Genomic DNA, 27,058 nt, shown 5'->3' on the forward strand with positions numbered 1-27,058 from the left:
AAAAGACGCCTGCTTCTTGGGAGAAAAGCAATGACAAACCTAGACAGCATCTTAAAAAGTAGAGACGTCAACTTGCCAACAAAGGTCCGTATAGCTAAAGCTATGGTTTTCCCAGTAGTGATGTATGGAAATGAGAGCTGGACCATAAAGAAGGCTGATCGCCGAAGAACGGGTGCTTTTGAATTCTGGTGCTGGAGGAGACTCTTGAGAGTCCCATGGACTGCAAGAAGATCAAACCTCTCCATTCTGAAGGAAATCAGCCCTGAGTGCTCACTGGAAGGACAGATCTTGAAGCTGAGGCTCCAATACTTTGGCCACCTCATGAGAAGAGAAGACTCCCTGGAAAAGACCCTGATGTTGGGAAAGAACGACGGCACAAGGAGAACAGGACGACAGAGGGCAAGATGGTTGGACAGTGTTCTCGAAGCTACAAACATGAGTTTAACCTAACTGCGGGAGGCAATGGAAGACAGGAGGGCCTGGCGTGCTCTGGTCCAGGGGGTCACGAAGAGGCAGAAACGACTAAACAACAGCAACATGTTTTTACTGTAATTTTACTGGTGTTAGCCACCCTGAGTCCGCCTCTGGCCAGGGAGGGTGGGGTATAAATATAATAATAATAATAATAATAATAATAATAATAATAATAATAATAATTATTATTATTATTATTATTATTATTATTATAGTGCTTTCCCCCCCAAGGTTTCCTATTCTTTCTGTGCAAGTTTCCCCTTTTTGTCCTTACAAATTTTAATAACAACTTTTATTAAAAATGCATGGTGTGAACACGGCCGTTATCACAGTAATGCCAGTTATAATCCCTTCCCCCAACCTGGCACCCTCCAGAACCTTTTGGATCACAACACCCATCACTTGGCTGTTGTTACGGGGAGGCCCAGGGACTGAAAACCTGGCCCTTTGGTGCTGCACCAACTCAAAATCGAACCCTACAGGCCTCCCCGCCACTGTCCTCAAAGCTTCGCCTTTGTTCTCGACATACACCAAGCTCAACTCTTTGGACAGGAAGCTGAGAATCCCACCCCGCAGTTGAGGATGTCACTGGTTCTCACCGACTGGGCTGGAGAAGATGAAGCAGAGAGGGTACGAGACCCGGCCATCATCGTGGACGTATTTATAGCTGTAAACTACAAATGTAAACACACACACAGGCACAGTCAAGGAAGCAACTGGGCATCTCATGGCAAGGTAGGCATTGGTGGGTGGGAAAGAACTGTACCACCTTGTCTCCAACTGGCAAAGGGGTGGAAGAAAGCTTCCGATGTGAGGACACCTTAGGCTCTGGAGCTCCCTGGATGCGGAAACCCACAAGTCTCATTCCCCAATGTTCCCCCCCTCTTTCCTTTTCTTTTTTCTCTCTCCTTTTCATCCAGTGCTTTACCAACTGCACTGGCTCCCGGTTGAGTACAGGGTCAGGTTTAAGGTGCTGGTTTTGACCTTTAAAGCCCTATGCGGCCTAGGACTGTCGTAGCTACGGGACCGCCTCTCCTGGTCTGCCCCACGGAGGACCTTAAGGGCCACAAATGACAACATTTTGGAGATCCCAGGTCGCAAGGTGCTTTGGCTGGCCTCAACTAGGGCCAGGGCCTTTTCAGCACTGGCCCCGACTTGGTGGAACGCTCTGTCACAAGAGACCAGGGTGCTGCGGGACTTGACATCTTTCTGCAGGGCCTGCAAGACAGAGTTGTTCTGCTTGGCCTTTGATTTGGACTCAGTCTGACCCTTATGCTTCCCTCCCCTTACGGTTTTGATCTATGGGCTACTTTTAAAATGAGGCTGCATTTTAAATTGCATTTTAACCTGTATTTTAAATTGGGTTGTTGCTTCTTCCCCCCTATCATGTTTTTTACTGTGATTTTATTGGTGTTAGCCGCCCTGAACCCGGCTCTGGCCAGGGAGGGCAGGGTATAAATTTATTTATTTATTTATTTATTTATTTATTTATTATTATTATTATTATTATTATTATTATTATTATTTTCCCAGTAGGGACTGGGCTACTTCCTGTCCTAAGAATGCAGAATAAGGACATAAGAAGAGCCTGCTGGATCAGGCCAATGGCCCATGTAACCCAGCACCCTGTTCTCAATGTGGTCACCCGTGGGAATCCAGGGAGCAGAATGTGAGCACAGGAGCAACTCTCCCCTCCTGTGGGTCCCAGCACTGCTACCTCCGACTCTGGTGGCAGAGCAGAGCCATCACAGCTAGTAGCTGTTGACAGCCCAGTCGTAAAAGGTTTGCGTCCATACCATGTGTGAAAAAGGGCCCAAGTCACCCAGGACTGGCCTTATTAGTCCAAAAGCATCTTTGGTTCCTGCTCCACTTGCGTGTGAATTATATCACGCAACCGCATTGGGGATACTGTGTTCTGGTCGCCTCGCCTCACTTTGCCTTTGAATGTGAAAGGAATTGCTGTTGTCCCCCATCCCATCCAGGGGACGAGGGTGGCGCTGTGGGTTAAACCACAGAGCCTAGGACTTGCCAATCAGAAGGTCGGCAGTTCGAATCCCCACGGCGGGGTGAGCTCCCGTTGCTCAGTCCCTGCTCCTGCCAACCTAGCAGTTCGAAAGCACGTCCAAGTAGATAAATAGGTACCACTCCGGCGGGAAGGTAAACGCCGTTTCTGTGCGCTGCTCTGGTTCGCCAGAAGCGGCTTAGTCATGCTGGCCACATGACCCGGGAGCTGTACGCCGGCTCCCTCGGCCGATAAAGCGAGATGAGTGCCGCAACCCCAGAGTCGGTCATGACTGGACCTAATGGTCAGGGGTCCCTTTACCTTTACCTTTTACCCATCCCATCCATCATAGAATCTTCTGGCAGAAAATTCTATAAACGAACTAGGCTTCCGCTTGCCTGTCCCGAAATCCATTGGAAACCCTTTCTCTGGCCACCTCCTCAAAACTATAGCTGAGCATGGAAGCGTGTATGGGCCGAATCAGGTTGTCCCCTCCCCTTTCACAAACACACTCAAACAACACTTAGGATATCGAGGCTGGCGTTCTGGCAGTTCGCTTCTCAGCTCCTCTGGAGAGATGTCCTAAAGAAGATCACAAAAACAGGCATCAGTTTTGTAGACAAGGGTCTTCCCAAGGGGAGTAGCTGCGTAGGAAGGGATGAGATCCCACCCCCACCCCCTGCACAACAAATCCGTTTTTCAAAAACTGTGGCTGTTTCCAGTTTGGAAAGTGATGGGCAAATTGAATAGTGTAGGACGAGCGAGTGATTAACAGGAAGGGAAATAAACTCCCCACAATCCTATCAGGGTGAATGTCAATCAGGCCAAGGTCTGGTTGTCTGGTTGAAGCAAGACATTTCAGCCCGGTGCCTGAAGATATGTAATGATGGCGCCAGGTGAGCCTCCATGGGAAGAACACTCCACAAGCAGGGAGCCACCGCAGAAAAGGCCCCTTCTCATTTTACCATCCTCCATGCGCATGTGTGAGTGTGCATGCCTGTGATTTCCAGTGTCTGCGCAGATGTGATTTCCAGTGTCTGTGTCTGCGCAGGTGCGATTTCTGGTGCTGCGGAAGCGAGTCCCCGCGCCGTGCTGCACCAGTTTAGTGCAGTGCATGGGGACTCGCTGAGCGGGTGGCTCAATTCGGGGGCGGGTTGTGGGCCAGTTAAACGACCCCGGGGGCCGCTTGTGACCCATGAGCCTTAGGTTGCCTACCACTGCCTTATAGGGCAAAACCAACACTTTGAATTGGGCCCAGAAACTAATCAGCAGCCAGTGCAGTGTGATATGCTCAGTTCATCTTGCCCCAGTGAGCAACCAGGCTGCCAAATTCTGCACTAGCTGAAGTTTCCGAACTCTTCAGAAGCAGCCCCACGTATAATGCATTGCAGTAATCTAACCTAGAGCATAGACAACAAAAGTTGAGCATAGACAACAGATAAGGGCGCAGATGGGCCACCAGCTGACGCTGATGGAAGGCGCTCCACACCACTGAGGCCACCTGAGCCTCAAGTAACAGCAAGGGATCCAGAAGGACTCACAAGCTACATGCCCTCTCCTTCAGAGGAGATCAATTTATCCTATATGTGCCCACTTGAGCTCATTGATCCATGCAGGAGTGCCAGCTTGGCACCGGGACTGTGGGTGCATGGCCCTGGCACCAAAATTTGTGGGTGCCTGGCCCCTTCATGGGGAATTTGTGAGTGCTCGGGCACTCAGGGCCCCAGGGAGTTGGCACCTATGGATCTGTCAGGGAACTGACATCAAAGCGAGAGGCGAAGGGGAGGCTCCCAGATGATGCTGGCGAAGGACCCAGCAGCAGGGGGAGAGACAGCTCAGTAGAGGGGGAAGCCAATCAGCGTAACACCGGGGATAAAGAGAGGCAGACAGGGGGAAGTGGAGAGAGGGCTCAAGGACTCTTCACTGGACATCAGTGAGGAGAGCCCAGGTCCTCCGCTACCCACGCCTTCCCTGCGCAGAAGACTCCCGCGCAGTGAGAGGAGGAGGAGACTGGGTGTCAAATAACTTTTTTGTTGGAAGAGGTTCAAGAAACGCCCACTGACGGATTCTGCCAGTGACTGAGGCAGCCACGATGAGAAGGGGCTGCGCAGTCAGAAAGTTTTAACAAGGCAAATTAACCGAGAAAGGCACCAGCTTACGCACGAGTAACTCATACCCATTACAAGATCCAAGGAACTGGCACTGTTACAAGTGTCACATAATACTCATTCTGCACTTCTAATACATTGATATTTTAGTGTGGCACCCACAGTTTGGAACTCCCTGCCTGTCGTCACCAGGCAGGTGCCTTCACTGTACTCATTTGGGGGCCTGCCAAAACAGGTGCCAAAAAATTAAACATTTTTGTTTAAGCAAGCCTACCTTGCCACCAAAGCTCCATATAGTTCAAGCTCTGGTTTTCCCAGTAGTGATGTATGGAAGTGAGAGCTGGACCATAAAGAAGGCTGATTGCCAAAGAATGGATGCTTTTGAATTGTGGTGCTGGAGGAGACTCTGGAGAGTCCCATGGACTGCAAGAAGATCCAACCTCTCCATTCTGAAGGAAAACAGCCCTGAGTGCTCACTGGAAGGACAGATCCTGAAGCTGAGGCTCCAGTACTTTAGCCACCTCATGAGAAGAGAAGACTCCCTGGAAAAGACCCTGATGTTGGGAAAGAACGACGGCACAAGGAGAAGGGGACGACAGAGGACAAGATGGTTGGACAGTGTTCTGGAAGCTACCAGCATGAGTTTGACCAAACTGTGGGAGGCAGTGGAAGACAGGAGTGCCTGGTGTGCTCTGGTCCAGGGGGTCACGAAGAGGCGGACACGACTGAACAACAACAAAATCCAGATACAGAATGCTGGCGTTTGTTTTAATCCAGCTTTTAGCTTATCGTTGATTTCAATTCTGTTTGGAATGGATCAAATCATTGTTTTTAACTATTTATTACTAATAATTTTTTTGTTTTATTCTTTCTGTCAGCGCCTCTTTGAGCTTTCATTACAATCAAGTGGTATATAAACCCTTGGGAAACAAAATAAAAAAATTCCTTCCAGTAGCACCTTAAAGTTAGTTCTTGGTATGAGCTTTCGTGTGCATGCACACTTCTTCAGATACAAGTGTGCATGCACACGAAAGCTCATACCAAGAACTAACTTAGTTGGTCTTTAAGGTGCTACTGGAAGGAATTTTTTTATTTTGACTATGGCAGACCAACACGGCTACCTATCTGTCGTTGGGAAACAATAAGACACTTAAGGATGAATGCTGAATAAATAGGTCATCTGGAAAAGCCCAGGGGGGGTAGTGTTCAATGAGCTTTGCAGAAGAGTAGGGATTTGAACCGAGGTCTATGCAGTACAACATCTCCTCCGCCATTGCTCTCTGGCTATTCCCTGTCAAGGGTGGAGCTCAGATGCTATGCCTGTGTGCAGCCTGAAAGGTGTGTCTGGCATCGAATGCCAAGGGTGGCACTCTGCTTAGCCCTTGCTGTCACCCAGCATTCCAGGCAGCTGCACCCAGATTGCCCCACCCCCACCCCGCGATGCTGAATTCTGCTTGTCACTTCTGACATTGCAGAAAGGTGTATGGCTCTATGGCTCAGCGGTAGCTGAGAGGTTTCTGTCCTCTATCTGGGTGTATGGGAGAGGAATGGTCCTCAGTGGGTTTGAAACTGGGCTTATTGGTTGATGTATTATTTTGATGTATTTTAAATCTTTGTTGGAAGCCGCCCAGAGTGGCTGGGGAAACCCAGCCAGATGGGCGGGATACAAATAAATTATTATTATTATTATTATTATTATTATTATTATTATTATTATTATTATTAAAGGAAGGAGCATGCACCACCTCCCTCACTGAAGACTGCTGCTTCCCACTGCCTTTTCATCTCTGCTGCTAAAGGGAGGAAGGGCTCACGAGTTCTTTTCTTCTGAATTAGCCCATTATCTAATCCTCTTTGCTGCAGCCAAGAAGGCACCACAAGCCCTGTAATGAACTGGCAAAGGAGCAGAATTAAGCAGAGCTTGCTGCCACATACGTACAAACAAGATGGCTGGAACGATCAACAGCCTTCCTGTTCAAGACTGCTGTGCCCTTTGATACAGCTGAGTCTTGGGCACCTTGTACCAGTGGGAAGAAACTGAAGCAGGCAGCACAAGGGGGCGACTGGAAGTCCGGTTGTTAAAGGTGCAGAAGCTGGCCCTCCTTCACCAGCCTTGTGAATAATCCTATGCATGCACACTCAGAAATCCCATTGAATTCAATTTGTTTCCAGATAAATGCATATAGCAGGGATGGGGAAATCTGTGGCCCTCCAGATGTTGCGGGACTACATCTCCCACCATTCCTCACCCCAAGCCGTGCTAACTGGGGCTGGTAGGCATTTAAGTCCAACACCTTCTAGAGAGCAGCGGGTTCCACACTCCTGATGTGTGAGATTGCAGACTTCGGTGCAGCGAGATGGAGGGCAAGGCTGGAAGGTGGATGTAAACGAGGCCTCCTCAGAGCCTGAAAAGCTAAGGGTAAAGTCACTTGTTGGCGGCCTGTTGATTGAGCCTTATTCATCCTTATTTGTTTGCACAAAGGGTGCAGGAAGGTTAAGTGAAGTTGGCTATTTATTGAGTGTTTGTTCTTATTTGTTTGTGGGGCGAGTAAAGTGGTACCTCTGGTTGCGAACGGGATCCGTTCCGGAGCCCCGTTCACAACCTGAAAGGAATGCAACCCATGTCTGCGCATGCGTGGGTCGCGTTTCGCAGCTTCTGCGCATGTGCGTGATGTCATTTTGCGTGTCTGCGCATGCGGAAGCAGTGAATCCCAGAAGTAATCCTTTCTGGCACTTCTGGGTCGCCATGGGATGCAACCTGAACACGCGCAATCTGAAGCAAACATAACATGAGGTATGACCATATAGCTGCACCAAGCAATTGTTATCCCAGGCAATTCTCTTTAACTTTCCTTATTGCAAAAAGTCTGGTTTGGGGGCCGAGGGGGAGGGAGGGAGTTTGCCGTGCAAAGGTGCCAAGTCAACAATACTTGAGCACCCTGGTTTTGTCATGGCGTCCAGGGGCGTCTTACCCATAGAGGCTAGTGGCGTGGGGCGCCGGGGCGCCAAGTTCTGGAGGGTACCAGGGAAGAGGCGGAGGCTGGATGTGGCGCTTCCCAGCATCAGCTCATCACCCTCGCCCACCTCCACCATGCCACGCCGAAGCAGCGCCGCACCTGAAGCCTCCATCTGCCGTAGCCACCGTGGCATGAAGCTGCCAGCTGAGCCAGGAGGCACTGCGTCCAGCCTCTTCCCCGCCGGAGGAGCCGCCCTCCAGCTGCTGTCCGCCTCCTCCAGCCCTGCCAGCAGTGCCATCCTCCCTAAAAAACTCTGGGAAACGGGGGAGCGGGCGCCAGAGGGAGCTTTGCACCACGGTGCTGGATATGCTTAAGATGGCCCTGATGAGGTCACGGTATCCTACCCCAAAACAGCAACCACCTGGAAGCGCTGCCAGATGACGCCAGCAGGCACAAGAACTACTGTATTTTTTGCTCTATAAGACTCACTTTTTCTCTCCTAAAAAGTAAGGGGAAATGTGTGTGCGTCTTATGGAACGAATGCAGGCTGCACAGCTATCCCAGAAGCCAGAACAGCAAGAGGGATTGCTGCTTTCACTGCATAATGATCCCTCTTGCTATTCTGGCTTCTGAGATTCAGAATATTTTTTTTCGTTTGTTTTCCTCCTCCAAAAACTAGGTGAGTCTTTATGGTCTGGTGCGTCTTATAGAGCGAAAAATACAGTACGTGATGTAAACTGAGAAGGGAGCACTAATTGACATTTGGACAAACTCACCCTCCAGTCCATTATTTTCAGCAAGCTGTGGCTCTAGGATCCCCTAACAAGCTGACTCTGTTTAGAAGCTTCCATTACCAGGCTAGGACCATCCTGGGTTATTTCAGAGGAATCTTATTATGCATCAGTTCCTTTCTTGGAAAGTGTGTGCAGCTGGGCTCCCATTTTGACAAGCAAAACTTGCCCGTCGTTTCATATTTTAAGAAATGGGAAGAGATCTTCCCTTGAAACCCCCGCCGCTAGTTTTCCTGCTTCCCTAAAACACAGCGGAGTGGATATTCCGTGCTGCCATTTGATTAACATTTTGCTAACGCGTGTGAGGGTTCTTGCATAACGTGTTGAATTAAATATGAAAGCAAATGACGCCATCAGCACATCGCTCCCCTGAGATATTAAACTTGATCTGAAATTCAATTTGCTTTTAACCCAGCCTCGTAATTTGTAATGTACCGACAAAATTCATGTCAAGAATGCAGGAAGGTGGAATGGAGGAGCTGATGCAATTTCTTTGGGGAAAAGGAGATGTCTCTCCACGTCAGATTCCAGGCAGTTGCTGGAAGAGTTGGGAATTCAGTTGCTGTCGCAGGCTGAAGTGAAGTGAAGTGAAAAGTAAGTGTGTGCACACACGTGTGTGTGAGAGAACCGGTTGATTACAGTTCCACTCCCCTGCAATATAAAAAAGCAGGTTTCTGCTTCTGCACTGTCTTTCTGCACATCCCTGCTTTCCACCTCCTCCCAACAACAAGACTATGTAGCTTGTTCAAGCCTTACATTTGTCTGTAGTGGAGACAATTACGCTTTTCTCCAGAAAAAAAACCCCACTCTGTAATGCCTTCACTTTATAGTCACAACAAAGTCTGCAGCTCAATCACTTGCAGGCTTTGTAGGGGGGGGGGGAATCTGCTGTTTTTATACAGCGTACGAACACTGCAGGTAAACGATTAGATAAGTGTTGCGATGAAATCTGAAGCCTCCTCCCCACAGTCAGGATCTAACTGATCGTCACACCTGGTAGCTAGGGAGAACTTTCCTCAGTTCATGTAAGCCTGCGTGTGACCTCAGAGGGTTGCTTACCTTTCCCTACACTGTGTGGTTGGGCGTCACATATATGAGTCACCTGGAGCCATTTGCTCTGCTCTGTACAGCAGAACACCTGGTGTAGCACACCAGCCTTCCAGATGTTTTGGACCACAACTCCCATCTGCCTCAGTCAGCACACTGAAGTCCAATATGTTTGGAATCTGGAAGGCACCAGGTTGGGGAATTTGCACTAGGCTGCAATTTGTGTGTGTGTGTGTACAGCATATATACCGTATTGGCCTGACTATAAGCCGCACTTTCCCCCCAAATTCTGACCATGAAAAGTTAAAGTGCAGCTTATATTCGCCCCAAAGGGACGAGGGTGGCGCTGTGGGTTAAACCACAGAGTCTAGGACTTGCCGATCAGAAGGTCGGCGGTTTGAATCCCCGCGACGGGGTGAGCTCCTGTTGCTCGGTCCCTGCTGCTGCCAACATAGCAATTTGAAAGCACATCAAAGTGCAAGTAGATAAATAGGTACCGCTCCGGCGGGAAGGTAAACGGCGTTTCCGTGCGCTGCTCTGGTTCGCCAGAAGCGGCTTAGTCATGCTGGCCACATGACCTGGAAGCTGTACGCCGGCTCCCTCGGCCAATAAAGCGAGATGAGTGCTGCAACCCCAGAGTCGGTCACGACTGGATCTAATGGTCAGGGGTCCCTTTACCTTTACCTATATTCGCCACATTACAGTATGTAGCCAGGAGCGCGGGGTAAACAGCACCAGGAGCGTGGGGAAGTGGCGCCATCTTTTCCCCCGAGGCCAGGAAGAGAGAAAGCGAGGAAGGGGAAAGGCCATCGGAAACGCAGTGCAGCTCTCTCACCCATGTAACCAGGAGCAGTGAGGAAGGGGGTGGCTTATATTTGGAGGGGTTTTTCTTCTCCCACACCCTTCAATTTTAAAGATGCGGCTTATATTCAGGCAAATACGATATAAAAACACCTTTGTGTTGCTTCAACCTGAAGCCTATCAGCCTTCTTTTGCAGCCTCTGAATTCAAATGAGGGGTATTTTTTAAAACTTGACCTGAATCAGGGGGCTTAAAAAAAAGTAAAGCAGGAGGAATGATTCTCATTTTAAATAGAAAAAAGAAGTGGAAAGGTTTTACATACCTGGAATTCTTCCTCCAGCACCACCAGTTGCCTGTCTTTGTCCACCTTCACTGAGGAGAGAGGAGACAAAAACCTAGTAAGGGGATTTCTCCATTCTTAGAAAGTTCTGCTTTGCATGTGCAAGTTCCCCAGAGAACCACTGCCAGTCACTGTAGAAAATACTGAGCTAGTTGGGCATAAGAGAAGCCTCCTGGATCAGGCCAAGGACCCATCTAGTCACACTGGCCAAGCCAGCTTCACATTACAGTGGTACCTCAGGTTACATACACTTCAGGTTACAGATGCTTCAGGTTACAGACTCCTCTAACCCAGAAATAGTACCTCGGGTGAAGAACTTTGCTTCAGGATGAGAACAGAAATCGTGCGGTAGCAGCAGGAGGCCCCATTAGCTAAAGTGGTGCTTCAGGTTAAGAACAGTTTCAGGTTAAGAACAGACCTCCGGAACGAATTAAGTACGTAACCAGAGGTACCACTGTATGGAAAACCCGTAAATTCAGAAGCACTGCTGCCAGCTGCTAGAGGCAGAGCACAGCCACCTTCGATAATAGCCGCATACAGCATTCTCCTCCATGAATTTGCCCAATCCTCTTTTAAAGCCATCTAGATTGGTGGCCAGGGATGGCGCTGTGGTCTAAATCCCTGAGCCTCTTGGGCTTGCCGATCGGAAGGTCGGCAGTTCGAATCCCCATGACGGGGTGAGCTCCCTTTGCTCGGTCCCTGCTCCTGCCAACCTAGCAGTTCGAAAGCACATCAAAGTGCAAGTAAATAAATAGGTACCGCTCTGGCGGGAAGGTAAACGGCGTTTCCATGCGCTGCTCTGGTTTGCCAGAAGCGGCTTAGTCCTGCTGGCCACATGACCCGGAAGCTGGATGCCGGCTCCCTCGGCCAGTAAAGTGAGCTGAGTGCCACAACTCTAGAGTCATCCGTGACTGGACCTAATGGTCAGGGGTCTCTTTACCTTTACCTTTAAAGGGTATTTAGGGACACAGGTGGCGCTGTGGTCTAAACCACATAACCTAGGGCTTGCCAATCAGAAGGTTGGCGGTTCAAATCCCCATGACGGAGTGAGCTCCTGTTGCTCAGTCCCTGCTCCTGCCAACCTAGCAGTTCGAAAGCACCTCAAAGTGCAAGTAGATAAATAGGTACCACTCCGGCGGGAAGGTAAACGGCGTTTCCATGCGCTGCTCTGGTTCGCCAGAAGTGGCTTAGTCCTGCTGGCCACATGACCCGGAAAACCTGCCTGCAGACAAACATCGGCTCCTCAGCCAGTAAAGCGAGATGAGCGCCGCAACCCCAGAGTCGTCCGCGACTGGACTTAACTATCAGGGGTCCCTTTACCTTTACCTTTTTAGATTGGTGGCCATCAGCGCCTCTTGTGGGAGGGAGTTGCACTGTTTAACTATACGCTGCATGAACGAAGAAGGACTTTCTCTCATCTGTCCTGAAATCTGTCCAATGGCCTGACTCTGTATAAGGCAGCGTCCGATATCCCTATGTTCCCGTGATACTGATGGGTTTTTGCTGCTACTGCTTAGTGAAAAGTCGTTTGTTTTTCTCCAGCTTCCAGAGGCCATAGGTTAGACTGTTTTGTGCCTTGAGTCTGTTCTGCATTATAGCACTGATCTTTTGTGGTTTCGTTATTGATATTTTAATTGTGTCCCGTGAATTTTTAATGATTTTGTTTTATTTGTTGGTATGGAAACTGCTTTGAGGTCACTTGGGTGATTTAAAGCATGATACAAGAGCACTAAATAAATAAATACATCAAAGCCAAGCCCAAGCTCCCTCGCCTTCACAAATTACTTTGCGGGGCAGGTGAGGGGAGCTGTGAGCCAGAGAACTGCTGGTGAGACTGAAATGGCCCTTAAGTCAGTGGCCTAATGGTATGCAGAAGGACTACAGCCAACAGCTAGTTTATCTACACCCCCTTCTAGTTTATCAGCTACATCCCCTTCTAGTTTATCAGTGACACCTGATTAACTACAGTTAAGAATTGCCAATGCCGCTGCCAACAGACGTTCCATCGGCATCAAAGCCACTTTAATACAAGGTGCACAGATCCCCAGCACATTTCAAGCTGGTATGCCTCAGGCTTCTCAGGTTAGAAAAGACAAACACCGCATTGTCAGATGTGAGGGTTTGATTAGCTGCTTGTGCGTGAAAACGTGCTCCCTCAGAGTTTGTGCGACCCCACAAACCTCCGTGTGTGATGGAGCTCCTCAGACATGTCTGCTCTAGTCACTAGTAGAGTCCGACAGTGGCTGTCTGCGGAAGCGTTTCCAGCAAAGAAGTTCCTTAACGGAAACGCGTCTCCTGGACTCACGGCGTGACAGTTTCCTGCGAGGTGTGGGTCTCCCTATGGGAGACTCCGATACCTCCCCACTGTTCTCGCTGGAAGCCTCCCTGAGCCCTCCCTCCTGCTCGCATTCCCTCAGAGACCCACTCCTCCCCCTGCTGGTCCCTGCTTCAGCAGTTGAGTCTCTTTCATCCTGCCTGAGTCCCTCCACCACCTGATGCTCTGATGGCAGTTCCCTGACATCCACCTCCCCTCCAGGGCCCCCCTCACCCCCTCCCAATTCCTCCCCCCTGGGAGGTGAAGGGCTAAAACCCCGAAACGAATCTTCCTCATCTTCTGACGTCTCGAACAATTCTCTCCATCGATCGTCGTCCTGGCCAGCTGAATCCTCCTCCTCTTCAGAATCTGGGAACCCCTCCAACTCCTCTTCCTCGTCGGTGGTGGCAAAGTATTCCCTTCGGAACCTCGCTACAGGCTGAGGTTTACGTGGGAACCTCTGATGAAAAGTCTCTATTAAAACCTCGTCATTGACATCCTCTGCCCTAACCCAGGTGTTTTCCGACTCCGGTTCCCCTTCCCACATTACCAAATACTCTACTTGATCTCCCTTCCACCTGGAATCGAGGATCTCCGCTACATGGTAGCTGTGTTCCTTCTCCTCCATTGCTGGTCCCCTAGTGACCCTCCCCTCACTGTCTCCTCTATACGGTGACAGCAACGACCTGTGAAAAACTGGGTGCAGCTTCATGTGGTTCGGTAACCGGAGCCTGAAAGCCACTGGATTGACCTGCTGTATGACTTCAAACGGACCCAGCCTTTTGGTTCTTAATTTCTTACAACCTCCTTTGAATGGCAACCCTTGGGTTGACAGCCACACCTGGTCCCCCACCCTGATGCTTTCACCTTCCCTTCTGTTTTTGTCTGCCTGCCTCTTATATTCCTCCTTAGCCCTGTTTAAATTGAGTTGGAGCTGGCGATGGATCGCTTCCATTTCTTCCACGAACTGTTCTGCAGCTGGAACGCTCCAGTTCTCCCCCTCCCCCCCTGGGAAGGCTCTGGGATGGCACCCGTGATTAGCCAAAAAGGGGCTCATCCCCGTGGACACGTTCTCTGCATTGTTGTAGGCAAATTCTGCCAACGCCAACTTCTCCACCCAATCATTCTCTCTGTCATTAACATAACACCTCAAATATTGTTGGAGAACCCCATTTGCTCTTTCCGCCTGCCCGTTGGTTTCAGGATGACGGGCCGTCGAGAAATTAACCTCTACATGCAGTAAGCTCATGAGCTTCCTCCAGAACCTGGAAGTAAATTGTTTCCCTCGGTCTGAAACCACCCTCAAGGGGGCGCCATGCAACCTAAACACATTCTCTACAAACAATTTGGCGGTTTCTTCTGCTGTAACCGCATGTGAGCAGGCTATGAAGTGGGCCATTTTAGTTAACAGGTCTACTACAACCATGATGGCTGTTTTCCCTCTAGACCTTGGCAGATCAGTCATGAAATCTATTGCCACTGCTTCCCACGGTCTCTCAGGTGTGGGCAGTGGTTCTAATAAACCAGCCGGCGCCTGCCTCTCCCCCTTGGCTCTTTGGCATTGTTCACACCCTCTCACATACTCCCGCACATCTTCCCTGACCTTGGGCCACCAAAATTCCCTGGTAACCAGCCACATGGTTTTGTGTTGCCCAAAGTGCCCTGCTGTGGGGCTATCGTGCAGCTGCTTGAGTACCTTCTCCCTCAATTCCCCTTCAGGTATATATAACGCTCCCTTATAATACAATGCCCCATTTCTCTCCTCAAAACCACCGGATTTGTCTTCCTCCCCTCTGAGATCCCTGAGTTTCCCCTGGGCGTATGCATCCTGCACCGTACCCTCTACCAATTCCCTTTGCCCCACCAAAGTCGCCCCACACACCCAGCGGTCCTCTGGAATGATATGGGTTTCTTCGGGTGCTCCCTCCCCCTCCAAATATTCAGGTTTGCGTGAGAGAGCGTCCGCCCTAACATTCTCTGGGCCTGGCACATAACAAATCTCAAAGTTAAATTTGGAGAACTCTTGGGCCCATCTCAACTGCCTTTGGTTGAGCACTCGCGCCGTTCTCCAGTACTCTAGATTTTTATGGTCCGTGCACACTTGCACTTTATGTTGTGCACCAACTAGCAGATGCCTCCATCTCCGGAACGCCTCATGAATAGCAAGCAGTTCTCGGTCGTACACCGTGTAGTTCCTCTCGGATTTGTTCAGCTTCCGCGAGAAGAAGGCACACGGACGCCACTCTGACTCCTCCTTCCCCGGCTGCAGAAGAAGCACCGCCCCTATGGCTCTGTCAGATGCGTCTGTTTCAACCCTTAGCTTCTTTCGTAAATCCACATGCAGAAGTTGTTCTTCAGAGGCGAAGGCCCTTTTCAGTTCCTCAAACGCTCGCTCCGCCTCCGCCGTCCATACAAACTTCTTTTTACTGCTGAGACAGTCAGTGATGGGCGCCGTCAGATGGGCGAAGTTGCGGATGAACTTACGATAAAAGTTTCCAAACCCTAGGAACCTCTGCACATCCTTCTTGGTTTTGGGTGTTTTCCATTCCAGCACTGCCTGTACCTTGCCGGGATCCATGGCCAATCCCTTGTCTGACAGGCGGTACCCCAGGAATTCCACCTCCTTGGTATGGAACCGACACTTCTCCAGTTTGACCCACAGCCTGTTGGCTTGCAGTCTGCTCAACACTTCTCTGACGTCTCTCACATGTTGCTCCTCATTCTCAGAATACACCAACACATCATCTAGAAAGGCAACGCAATTCTTGTAGAGCAAAGGGCCCAGCACGTGGTTCATAAAAGATTGAAAACACGCGGAGCCTGCTTGTAATCCAAATGGCATAACGAGGTATTCAAACGCCCCCAAAGGGGTAAACATGGTGGTTTTCCATTCATCCCCTTTCCTTATGCGTATCAGGTTGTACGCCCCCCTTAGATCCAGCTTTGTGAAAATCTTTCCCTTCCTCACCCTGGTCAAAATATCATCAATTCTGGGCATAGGGAACGCCACCGGTTCAGTCACTGCATTCAGCCGCCTAAAATCACATACAAGTCTCGGCTTGTCCGCATTTTTTTTGTCCACAAAGAACACTGGGCTCCCCCCTGCTGCTTTGGACTCTCTGATGAAGCCTCTCTTCAGGTTCTTGTCAATGAACCCTCGCAACTCCTGCATTTCCCTGTCTGACATGGCATACAACTTGCCCACGGGAAGCTGTGCTCCTGGGAGTAAATTGATCTGACAATCAAAGGGTCTATGAGGTGGTAGTTGGTCAGCTTCCTTCTCGCTGAACACGTCGCTGAGATCTGCATACTGTGGTGGTACCTTCACCTTCCCCATTACTTCAGTCCCTGCTAGGGTGGCTTGGGCCCCTGCTGAACCCTTCTCCCCTTTGCAGTGTTCTAGGCAATGTGCTGAACCAAAGGACACCACTCTTTGATGCCAGCCAACCAGCGGATCATGTAGAGCTAGCCAGCTCATTCCCAAAATAATGGGAGCGCCTCCCAGGGTGGCCACATTAAACGCTATCAGTTCTGTGTGCCTTGCCACCCTCATTATCATTGGGACAGTCTGCAAGCGGACTCCTCCTCCCAACAACTCCCTGCCATCAATCGTGGTCACCTGCAGGGGGTTGCTTAAAGGGATGGTCTGTATCTGGTGTTCAGCAGCAAACTCCTTGCTCATAAAATTGCAGGAGCTGCCTGAGTCCAATAGCGCCTTTATTTTTAGGGGGTGCCCATTCTGCAGCTCTAGCGACACTTCAATCACTAGAGCAGGTCGAGGAGCTTCTGGCACGGGCACTTTCACTGCTCTTTGGCCTGGCTGCAGTGCCCCAATTGTGGCAACCAGGCGTTGGCTTTTACCTGCTCCGCTCCCCCTTCTTCTCCCCCCTCAACAGCTCCCACCATCCCTTGCCATTCCTTCCTCTGGGGGCAGACTCTGGCAAAGTGGCCTGGCTGTTGGCAGAGATAGCATTTCCGGGGGCCCTTTCCCTCCTTCTTAGCTCCCTCGCTGGTTTTTGAAAATGCGCGCGCGCGCGCTGTTCCGATTTCCATCGGCTCTGCCGGCGGGAAAGCTGGCTCAGGAATGTCTGGAATGCGGAACTCCTTCCAACGTTCCCCTCTCCCTTCCCGCCTCTCCAAGGCTCTTGCCTCCTGCCGCGCTCCTATGGTCAGCGCAGATTTGGTCAGCTGATCCATAGACTCCGCCCTGGGGCTCCGTGCCAGCTCGTCTTTCACCCCCGAAGAAAGACCTTCTTCAAATAGCATTTGAACGGGTGCCGCCGATAAATCCCAACTCAGTCTGTGAATCAGCATGGTAAACTCAGTCCAATATTCACGGACAGATCGACTTCCCTGCTTACAAGCCATTAGCTGTCTGCGCACCACCCCTTCCTCAATATCGCTGGAAAACATGATATCCATTGCACGAAAGAACTTCATTGTGTCCTTTAGTATGTCATTGTGCGTTGCCATTAGGGGTCGAACCCAGTCTCTAGCCCCTTTCTCAAGATGCCCAATTACAAAAGCAACTCGCGATTCCTCATCAGGGAACTCATCGAACTGCACATTAAGGGCATATTGCATCTCTGTCCTAAAAGCATGGTAGTCCTTGGGGTCCCCCCCAAATTTCTGCACCAATCCTGGTACCTTTCTGGGGAATTGCGTGGCTCTCCCCTTCTTGTCTGCATCCTGAGCCCTTCTCTCCTCCAACCTCGCCGTCTGCAGGGCCAGTTGAACCTCCAACGCTCGGTATCTATCTTCCAAGCTTGGACCAGCTCCAGCCCCTGCTCCTCCGGTTCCGGTTGGTTCGCTCATGACGCCTTCTCTTGCACAGGCAGCGTACAAAGACTGTCGGACTGCTGTGAGGGTTTGATTAGCTGCTTGTGCGTGAAAACGTGCTCCCTCAGAGTTTGTGCGACCCCACAAACCTCCGTGTGTGATGGAGCTCCTCAGACATGTCTGCTCTAGTCACTAGTAGAGTCCGACAGTGGCTGTCTGCGGAAGCGTTTCCAGCAAAGAAGTTCCTTAACGGAAACGCGTCTCCTGGACTCACGGCGTGACAGTTTCCTGCGAGGTGTGGGTCTCCCTATGGGAGACTCCGATACCTCCCCACTGTTCTCGCTGGAAGCCTCCCTGAGCCCTCCCTCCTGCTCGCATTCCCTCAGAGACCCACTCCTCCCCCTGCTGGTCCCTGCTTCAGCAGTTGAGTCTCTTTCATCCTGCCTGAGTCCCTCCACCACCTGATGCTCTGATGGCAGTTCCCTGACATCAGAGAACTGCGCTCGTTTCTATTTTCTTTTTAAAAGCATTCCCTGACGAAGCACAAAGGCCTGAAAGGCACCAGTATTTAGGTACCACCTTGTACTAAGCTGTTTACGATGCCTGCTTAGGAGACTGCCGTCCTCACTTGTGAGATGTGGGGCAGCCCATCTGTTTTGCACTGGGTGGGGAAGAGCTGTAGCTCAGTAGTAATAATAATAATAATAATAATAATAATAATAATAATAATAATTTATTATTTATACCCCGCCCATCTGGCTGGGCCTCCCCAGCCACTCTGGGCGGCTTCCATAAAAACCAAAAATACACTAAAATATCACACGTTAAAAACTTCCCTGAACAGGGCTGCCTTAAGATGTCTTCTGAATGTCAGGTAGTTGTTTATCGCTTTGACATCTGGTGGGAGGGCGTTCCACAGGGCGGGTGCCACTACCGAGAAGGCCCTCTGCCTGGTTCCCTGTAGCTTTGCTTCTCGCAATGAGGGAACCGCCAGAAGGCCCTCAGAGCAGGACCTCAGCGTCCGGGCAGAATGATGGGGGTGGAGACGCTCCTTCAGGTATACTGGACCAAGGCCGTTTAGGGCTTTAAAGGTCAGCACCAACACTTTGAACTGTGCTCGGAAACGTACTGGGAGCCAATGTAGGTCTTTCAAGACTGGTGTTATATGGTCTCGGCGGCAGTAGTAGGGCATCTGCTGTGTATGCAGAAGATCCCAATTTTTATTCATTTATTTATTTAAAGGTAAAGGTAAAGGGACCCCTGATCCTTAGGTCCAGTCATGGCCGACTCTGGGGTTGTGGTGCTCATCTCGCTTTACTGGCCGAGGGAGCCGGCGTACAGCTTCCGGGTCATGTGGCCAGCATGACTAAGCCGCTTCTGGCGAACCAGAGCAGCGCACGGAAACGCCGTTTACCTTCCTGCCGGAAGGTATTTATCTATTTATCTATTTGCACTTTGACGTGCTTTCGAACTGTTAGGTTGGCAGGAGCAGGGACCGAGCAATGGGAGCTCACCTCGTCATGGGGATTCAAACTGCTGACCTTCTGATCCGCAAGTCCTAGGTTCAGTGGTTTAACCCACAGCGTCCCTTAATTTATTTATTTAGGAGTAGTTAAATGCCAATCACATTTCCAAGTAGAACTGTGAGAGAACACTGCCAGAAAGCCAGAAGAGCCGTTGTCACTCAGTTTAGACAGCTGTCAGCTAGGTGACCGTGCTAGGTGGTCTGATTCCAGCTTCCTATGTTTCTATGGCAGGTGTGCCAAGCCACAATACCATAGCCCCCAATCTTAGGGAAAAAATAGGGAGGTGGCATGCGGGACAGTAAACTCACTCATTATGGCTGCATTGTTAGTCTCCTTCCGGAACCGGAACTTCTTTAGTTTCTCCTTCAGCTCTGGATCCACGTCACACACAACCAGAGAATCTGACTGCAATGGAAAAGGCAATGTGGGTTTTCTCCTCCAATCAAGCAGGCCGTTCTCCTTGTTATTTCATTGCCCTGATGACCATGGCATAGTCTCATCTCCTCTAGAACTAACTGTGGGAAATTGCAAGCAAACTTTAACTATGCATGACTGCTAGTCAGTGCATTAAGGGGTTAAGGCAATAGAGCTGCATTTCCTAGACTCAGTTAGGTCATGCCTCCCTCTTCTCTGATGAGGAAGGAAGTGAAGCCTTCTCTTCCTGTTCATTTCTCCCCCTCTCTGCATGATGTAACTGAGCAAGGATGACGTGCATAAGCAAGCAAGCTCCAAGCTTAGAGCACATGTCTGAAGCTATCTTTCTGTATTTTCCACCCAAGAGTATTCTGCCTGTGTCTTTCCTGCTGCTGCTTAGATAAATGCATGAATCTGATCTTTGTAACGTTTTGTTAGTAAAGCATTTTAAACTTACTTAACAGTGTGGTCTGCTCATTGCAAGAGAGGCAGAAAGAGGGAAGCAGTTTGCAAACAGACTAAATGACTTATGCAAAAAGTTTAACAGCCTACTGTCCTAACACTTCACAGTGCTGCTTAACTTTGTGAGTTTAAGCATTGCTACTGAGGGCTCTCTCTGCTGGAGAGAGGCACCCAGCTGATTCTTTTGTTATTTACCCCCCACATTTGTGTCATAAGGATTCATATTTTCTTTCCATACTTATCTGCGTTGGTTGGTTTGGGTTACTCAGCTTTCCCAGCTCCCTCTGCAAAACACTTGCTTAACAGCACTTGCAAAACACAGTTCGGTGCCATAGTGGATAAACCTCTGGGTCTCTATTAGGATGCTCTCCAAGCCAAAGCTCTCTGCAAGACCCTGCAACCTGTCCACCCATATCTCAGCTCACTTTTTCACAAACAGGGTCTCTTATAACAGAAAACTATCCCAAACAGAAACTTGTCCCAACTCTTCTCAAGCATTCTGAGACAAGGTCTCGCCCTTCGGCAGCTCTACCCATTGCTGAAGGGGTCTTACAAGGCTCAGCACCTTTTCTCATAATCCACAATCTATATTTTTTGCTGTTGTTTTAAGTGTGTTCATTCTTATATCAAACGCCACATCAGAAGGTCCCTTCATTTTGAAAGGTTGATCTGCCACTCAGGCTTGCACACACCACACAGGAAGCTCATGTCTGCCAACTGTCAAGATGTGGCTTCCAAGCCACAACAAAAGCTTCAAGGACGGAGGCAGAATTTTGGAACAAGAAAAGGCTAGAAACACTATATTTTGGACATCTTATTTGCATAATAACAAGGAGGAAGGGCTGAGTGGCAAGGAAAGAGGTCAGATTTTCGACAAAAAAACTTTCAAAGCGGCTCAACACAAGTATGGCGCAGAATCTACCCACCACCCACTACCCACTGTTTCCGACCCACGTTAAGAATTGTTTCAGCTAACCATTCTGCCTTAGGTCTCTCCAGCCTTATCTCCGTGTCAGCTGAAACGCTGCAGCTCTGGGTTCAGCCGCTTGCCCTTCTGACAGGATGTGCAGATCTCTGTGCTCTTGCTTTAGTTAGGACACACTCTGCTCAACATCAGCACTTGCGAAACACCGCCAGGCACACACTCTTGACAGCTGCAAAGGAAAGACCGCTGGGGCGGAAGTCATTGCTGGTGGTAGGGAGGAGTCCAGAGAGAAGCTAAAGGTTTCCATTCGCAGTTACGAAAGGGGAAGCCACAGGCAGAGGACAAGAAAGATCCTAGAGGGTTCAGGATCAGACTCAAATCAGGCTGGGCCTTTCAACAGAAGGACAGACACAAGCAGAAAGTAGGCGTGAACAGAGGGATTCAGTTACCAGCCTAATAACATCCAAAGGAGACTGAGTGATCTAGCTTTGGTAAGGTAAAGGGACCCCAGACCATTAGGTCCAGTCGTGACCGACTCTGGGGTTGCGGCACTTATCTCGCTTTACTGGCCGAGGGAGCTGGCGTACAGCTTCCAGGTCATGTAGCCAGCATGACTAAGCCGCTTCTGGCGAACCAGAGCAGCGCACAGAAACACCGTTTACCTTCCCGCTGGAGCAGTACCTATTTATCTACTTGCACTCTGACATGCTTTCGAACTGCTAGGTTGGCAGGAGCAGGGACCGAGCAACGGGAGCTCACCCCGTCGCTGGGATTCGAACCGCCGACCTTCTGATTGGCAAGCCCTAGGCTCTGTGGTTTAGACCACAGCGCCACCCGCGTCCCTTTTGGTACCAACACCCAATTGTACATAGTTGATGACTTCTCTCCAGGTAACTGGCACTGAGATTACTGAAAAGTGATGGTTGCTAATCACATTTCACCTTCACCTACAGTTCTCGAACTGTGGTAGAGTGACTACTTCTTGAATAAGAGAGACACACCAATCTTGATGAATCTACCAGCGCATGGCACCTGAAATAGAATCGTAGAATTGGAAGGGGCACGGAGAGTCATCTAGTCTAACCGCCTGCAATGCAGGGATCTCAGATAAAGCATCCATGATAGATGGCCACCCAACCTCTGCTTAGAAACCTCCAAGGAAGGAGAGTCCACAACCTTCTGCGGGAGACTTCCCTTGATCTGAACACTAGATTTCTGTTTATCTAGAATTGCATTAGCTTTTTTGCTGCTGCATCACACTGTTGACTCTTGTTAAGCTTGTAGTCTACTAAGACCACTAAAGGTAAAGTTAAAGGGACTCCTGACCATTAGGTCCAGTTGTGGCTGACTCTGGGGTTGTGGCATTCATCTCGCTTTATTGGCCGAGGGAGCCGGTGCACAGCTTCCGGGTCATGTGGCCAGCATGACTAAACCACTTCTGGCGAACCAGAGCAGCGCACGGAAATGCCATTTACCTTCCCGCCGGAGTGGTACCTATTTATCTACTTGCACTTTGACGTGCTTTCGAACTGCTAGGTTGGCAGGAGCTGGGACCGAGCAACGGGAGCTCACCCCGTCGCGGGGATTCGAACCGCTGACCTTCCGATCGGCAAGTCCTAGGCTCTGTGGTTTAACCCACAGTGCCACCCGCGTCCCTTACTAAGACCGCTGGAGCCCCTCAATTCCTTCATCCAAGTCATTTATAAAGATGTTGAAAATCAAGAGGCCCAGGGCAGTACCCTGCAACACTTGTCACTTCTTTCCAGGAAGACAAGAAATCATTGGTGAGCACTCTTTGGGTTCACTCAGTCAACCAGCTAGTATTCCACCTAACAATAAAATCACCTAGACCATATTTTACTAGCTTCTCTGCAAGAATATAATGGAAGACATTGCTGAAAACCTTGCTGAAATTAAGATACATTACATCCATGGCATTCCCCTGATCCACTAAGCTTGTAACTCTCTCTCTCTATATATATATATTACATTACTGTGGTACGACTTGTTTTTGTGAAACCCATGCTAGCTCTTAGTCATCACAGCATCTTTTTCTAAGTGCTCACAGACTGATTGTTTGATTTTTCTGTGCTAGGACCCATTCCTTCTGTAATTCTCACAGAACTCTAGCCCAACGGTTGCCATTAATTTGATTCTCAATTGATTTTAGAATAAATTGATTTTAGAATGTATTTCAATTAATTGATTGTGATTTTATGTAAACTGTGCTATTTTTACTGTTGTTAGCCGCTCTGAGCCCGGCTTTGGCTGGGGAGGGCGGGATATAAATAATAATAATAATAATAATAATAATAATAATAATAATAATTATTATTATTATTATTATTATTATTATTATTATTATTCCTGGTGTTGAGGTTAAGCTGACGGGTCTGTAGTTGCCTCGGTCTTTCCCCCGCCCCCTCTCCACTTTTTGAAGATGGAAACAACATTTGCCCACCTCCAGTCCAAATTCTCCAAGAATTCTCAAAGATTATAGACAGAAGCTATGAGATGACATTTGCAAGCTGCTTTGGTACCCTTGGAAGCATGGCCCTGGATATCTGAATTCTATCAAATAAACTAGGTGTTCCCTTAATACCTCTTGGACTGTTGAGCAGGTCCTCCTCTCTGTCACCCAACAGAAAATTTCCATCTTCATGCAGAGGACATACCGGTACTACTTGCATGGTCTTCCTCTTGCTTCAGACACAGCCAGGGGGGAAAAAACCAACAATTTTCTTATTATTTTTAACCTCTTTTGCAAGCCCGGGCTTGTTCTGGGCTTTAGTCCACCTGTTATATTCTCAGGGTGCACCATGGCTGCTAAATAATTGACTTCCACTAAAGGACACAGACTTTGGAAACACCCTTGAACTGGGTCCTTTCCCACTTCTTAGGTCACAGAATCATAAAATAGCAGAGTTGGAAGGGACCCCGCGGGTCATCCAGTCCAACCCCCTGAAATGCAGGAATCAAAGCTGGAAACAGAATTGCTAGATCCCAATACTAAGATACTTTCAAGAATGTATAACTTGCTGTTAAAATGGAATACTCAGGATGAAACGGTGAAATCTGCTATGATCAAATGGGCACAGGATGTTGGACATAACATTATGTTTGCTGACTGGGAACAGTTGTGGACCACAGGTATGAAGTTTATGGCATGTAATGCCCTAAGAGAGAATATTATGAAAATGATATACAGGTGGTACATGACACCAGTCAAGCTTGCAAAAATCTATCATTTGCCCGATAATAAATGCTGGAAATGTAAAGAAACGGAAGGTACATTCTTTCACCTTTGGTGGACGTGCCCAAGGATTAAAGCTTTCTGGGAAATGATATATAATGAATTGAAAAAGGTATTTAAGTATACCTTCTTGAAGAAACCAGAGGCCTTTCTCCTGGGCATAGTCGGCCAATTGGTGCCAAAGAAGGACAGAACTTTCTTTATGAATGCTACAGCAGCAGCAAGAATACTCATCGCAAAGAACTGGAAGACACAAGATCTACCCACCCTGGAAGAATGGCAGATGAAAGTGATGGACTATATGGAATTGGCGGAAATGACTGGCAGAATCCGAGACCAGGGAGAAGAGTCGGTGAAAGAAGACTGGAAGAAATTTAAAGACTATTTAAAGAAATATTGTAAAATTAATGAATGTTAGAAGGATGTTGGATAGAAATTAAGTGGTTTCCAGCGGTAATACTTTAAGAGATATGAAAAAAGGATTATAAATGGGTAAAAGTTTAATGGTAAGGATTTGCTGAATTAACAAATTGAACTGGAATACAAAGAAGGGAAGTATGAGGAGGTCTGAGGAAATAAGTGTATGGAAGTTATGTTATTGAAAATTAATGTGTGTTTTTAATTGTTTGTTATTTTGTATGTTTGTCTTTTGTTTTTACTTGTATTTTTAAAAACTTTCAATAAATATCTTATTAAAAAAAAATGAAATGCAGGAATCAACATGGCAGATGGCCGCCCAGAGTGGCTTGGGAAACCCAGCCAGATGGGTGGGCTATAAATAATAAAATAATATCCAACCTTTGCTTAAAAACCTCCAAAGAAGGAGAGTTTGTGCCATTGTCAAACAGGGATTTTTTAAGAGCCTTGGCAAAGAGAATTGTGGGGTTTCTTTATACATTCCTCTTTGCTCGTTGTGGACATAGAATCATAGAATTCTATTTTTATTTCCTTTTATTTCAGATTGTGTTTTTATTGCATTTCAGAATATGAACAAACACAGGGAAGGGAAAAGGACAAGCGTCTCAGGCATAAAAAAGCTGAAGCAAATGAAAGTTATTAGGATCTAAGAGCTCATCCGAAAAATAAATACTGTATATAAAATCTATTTTCAATATTAGGAGCTTAGCCGTGTACTAATAGCAGGCAAGCCGTAATAGACTTTTCCATTAACGTTGACATGTTTCGCTTTATTGTATTGCTTACTTTCTCTGTTACTGTGGAAAATAAAATGAAATAAAACCCTATCCGGTCTATACTCGACAAACTGTGCCGTAAACTGGGGGGTAATTCACTTTCATGTGCTTCATTCTTTGTATATACAATAAAACCATACCATATATCATAGAAATTATCACATTTCTTTCGTTGTTGTTTTTTGGCCCTTGGGACATTTTATATTTGTGTGATTTTTCCAGTTAAGGCCGTTTGCCAAACTATGATGAAGTTTGTGGGGGAAAGTTACGAGTTTTTACTCATTGTTTTAACGGTGAAATGCATTTTATTCTGTTTTATGCAATACATATAAACTTGTATTCGGTCCACGTGTGGAAAATTTTCCCATTTCTGGTTATGACTGGATAAATGAACAGGTTTTATTTCCTTTGAGGGCAACGGCCAGTTTAAGTTTCTTCTTTATTTCCAGGAGAAGTAAAAGAACGAATAAATTTATGTCAGGTAACACTTGGCCTCTCAGAACCCAAAACTATTATTTATTTTTTCAATATATAAATTGAACACACGCACGGGCACGTAGTGCTTGATACACCATTGTTCGGAATATGGGTCAAAATATATTATTTATCGGACCGAGTATATCCATATTTGTGAGGGGCGGTTTAAATTCCTCAGAAAATTAAAAGCGAGGGAATGTCGTTGCCTGAGGAGACGCTTTGGGCGGGAAAAGCGAGCGGAGGGGGCGGAGCGTTACTTCGGAGGCCACGCCTCCATCCCCACCCCACCGCCCCTTCCCGCCAGCTCATTGGCGGCTCGGGAGCTCAAAGCCCGCCTTCCGCCGCCGCTCAGTGGCGGCGGAAGAAGCGTGGGGTGGGGCTGATCTCTCTCCCTCCCTCGGATTAAGGGGTTGGAAAGCTCCGCTCTCCTATTGGAGGAGGTGGGAGTTCACGCTCCCCGCCCGACCCTCTGTGAGGAAGCCGCTCACTGGCTCGGGCAGCTGTCCGTCGGCGCTTGACGCGCGGCAGCCTTAGCCAATGGAGAGGCGAGGGAGGTGGGGAGGAGGTGACGTAGCGGGGCGACGGCGCCGCGGACTGGAGCGGGGAAGAGGGACGGGGACGGAGGGCGGGTCCCGGCGCGGGCGCGCTGACGTCGCCGTGCGTTGTGACGTCGCGCGCCGCCCTCTGGAGTGTGTGGTATCTGGCGCTGTGCGTGTGTTTGCGTGTTTGCGCCGGCCCTGCCTGCCCGCCTCCCTCTGCCTCTCCCCGGAGGGGCCGCCGTGGGCCGCAGAGACGGTGAGTGAGGCGCCGGGGAGCGGTGGGGACGACGACGGCGGCGGAGGGGGAGCGGGCCCTGAGGGGGAGCCGCGGGCCTCGCCCCCTCCCCCACCCCCTCCCCGCCCTGAGGGCCCCTCCCCCTCCCCAGTGGTCCTCAGGAGGTGCAGGAGGCCCCGCCCCTGGGGGAGGGGCTGGGCGGCGGACACGCCCCTTCCCGAGCCCCCCACCCCACCAGTATAAAGATGTGGAAATAGGCACACTTTAGGGGGGCTGGGAGGGGCCTCCTTCTCACACCCCAGGCCCTGCTCCCCATCACCCCCACCCGCCCCTTTCCCAGTTTAAGGGGTTAAATCCCCTTCTCTTTGCCCCCACATATAGAGGCATTCATGTGCAAATTTGGGGGGGTACTGAGCCTCTG

At 49.1% G+C, this 27,058-nt stretch overlaps 2 protein-coding genes and 1 long non-coding RNA gene across 10 annotated transcripts in view; 2 read left to right on the forward strand and 1 right to left on the reverse strand.

Moving 5' to 3' along the window:
• Positions 1 to 26,155, reverse strand: part of GMFG (glia maturation factor gamma) — a 29,994-nt gene extending 3,839 nt beyond the window's left edge. Inside the window, exons 1-6 of one of the 7 annotated variants that reach the window (XM_083516388.1) lie at positions 25,937 to 26,096; positions 23,543 to 23,643; positions 19,448 to 19,544; positions 10,503 to 10,552; positions 3,007 to 3,058; positions 1,074 to 1,154 (exon numbers count right to left, since the gene is read on the reverse strand). In XM_083516388.1, coding sequence (XP_083372514.1) covers positions 1,074 to 1,154; positions 3,007 to 3,058; positions 10,503 to 10,552; positions 19,448 to 19,544; positions 23,543 to 23,602 — 340 coding nt within the window. In that variant the 5' untranslated portion in view covers positions 23,603 to 23,643; positions 25,937 to 26,096. Of the gene's footprint in view, positions 1 to 1,073; positions 1,155 to 3,006; positions 3,059 to 10,502; positions 10,553 to 19,447; positions 19,545 to 20,991; positions 21,527 to 23,542; positions 23,644 to 25,936; positions 26,098 to 26,120 lie in introns of those variants that run through there. The other 6 variants (XM_083516389.1, XM_083516392.1, XM_083516390.1 and 3 more) reach the window with 6 other exon arrangements.
• The window catches only part of LOC310712949, a 2,318,697-nt gene that overhangs the window by 1,171,770 nt on the left and 1,119,869 nt on the right, over positions 1 to 27,058 (forward strand). The gene's annotated exons all lie outside the window — the stretch shown is intronic.
• SAMD4B (sterile alpha motif domain containing 4B) overlaps positions 26,441 to 27,058 on the forward strand; it is a 34,788-nt gene continuing 34,170 nt past the window's right edge. Inside the window, exon 1 of one of the 2 annotated variants that reach the window (XM_083516178.1) lies at positions 26,441 to 26,658. The gene's annotated coding sequence lies outside the window, so the exon portion shown is untranslated. The remainder of the gene's footprint in view (positions 26,659 to 27,058) is intronic. The other variant, XM_083516179.1, reaches the window with a different exon arrangement.

Source organism: Podarcis liolepis (genome assembly GCF_965112155.1).
Source record: "Podarcis liolepis genome assembly, chromosome: 7".
Taxonomy (NCBI): Eukaryota; Metazoa; Chordata; class Lepidosauria; order Squamata; family Lacertidae; genus Podarcis; species Podarcis liolepis.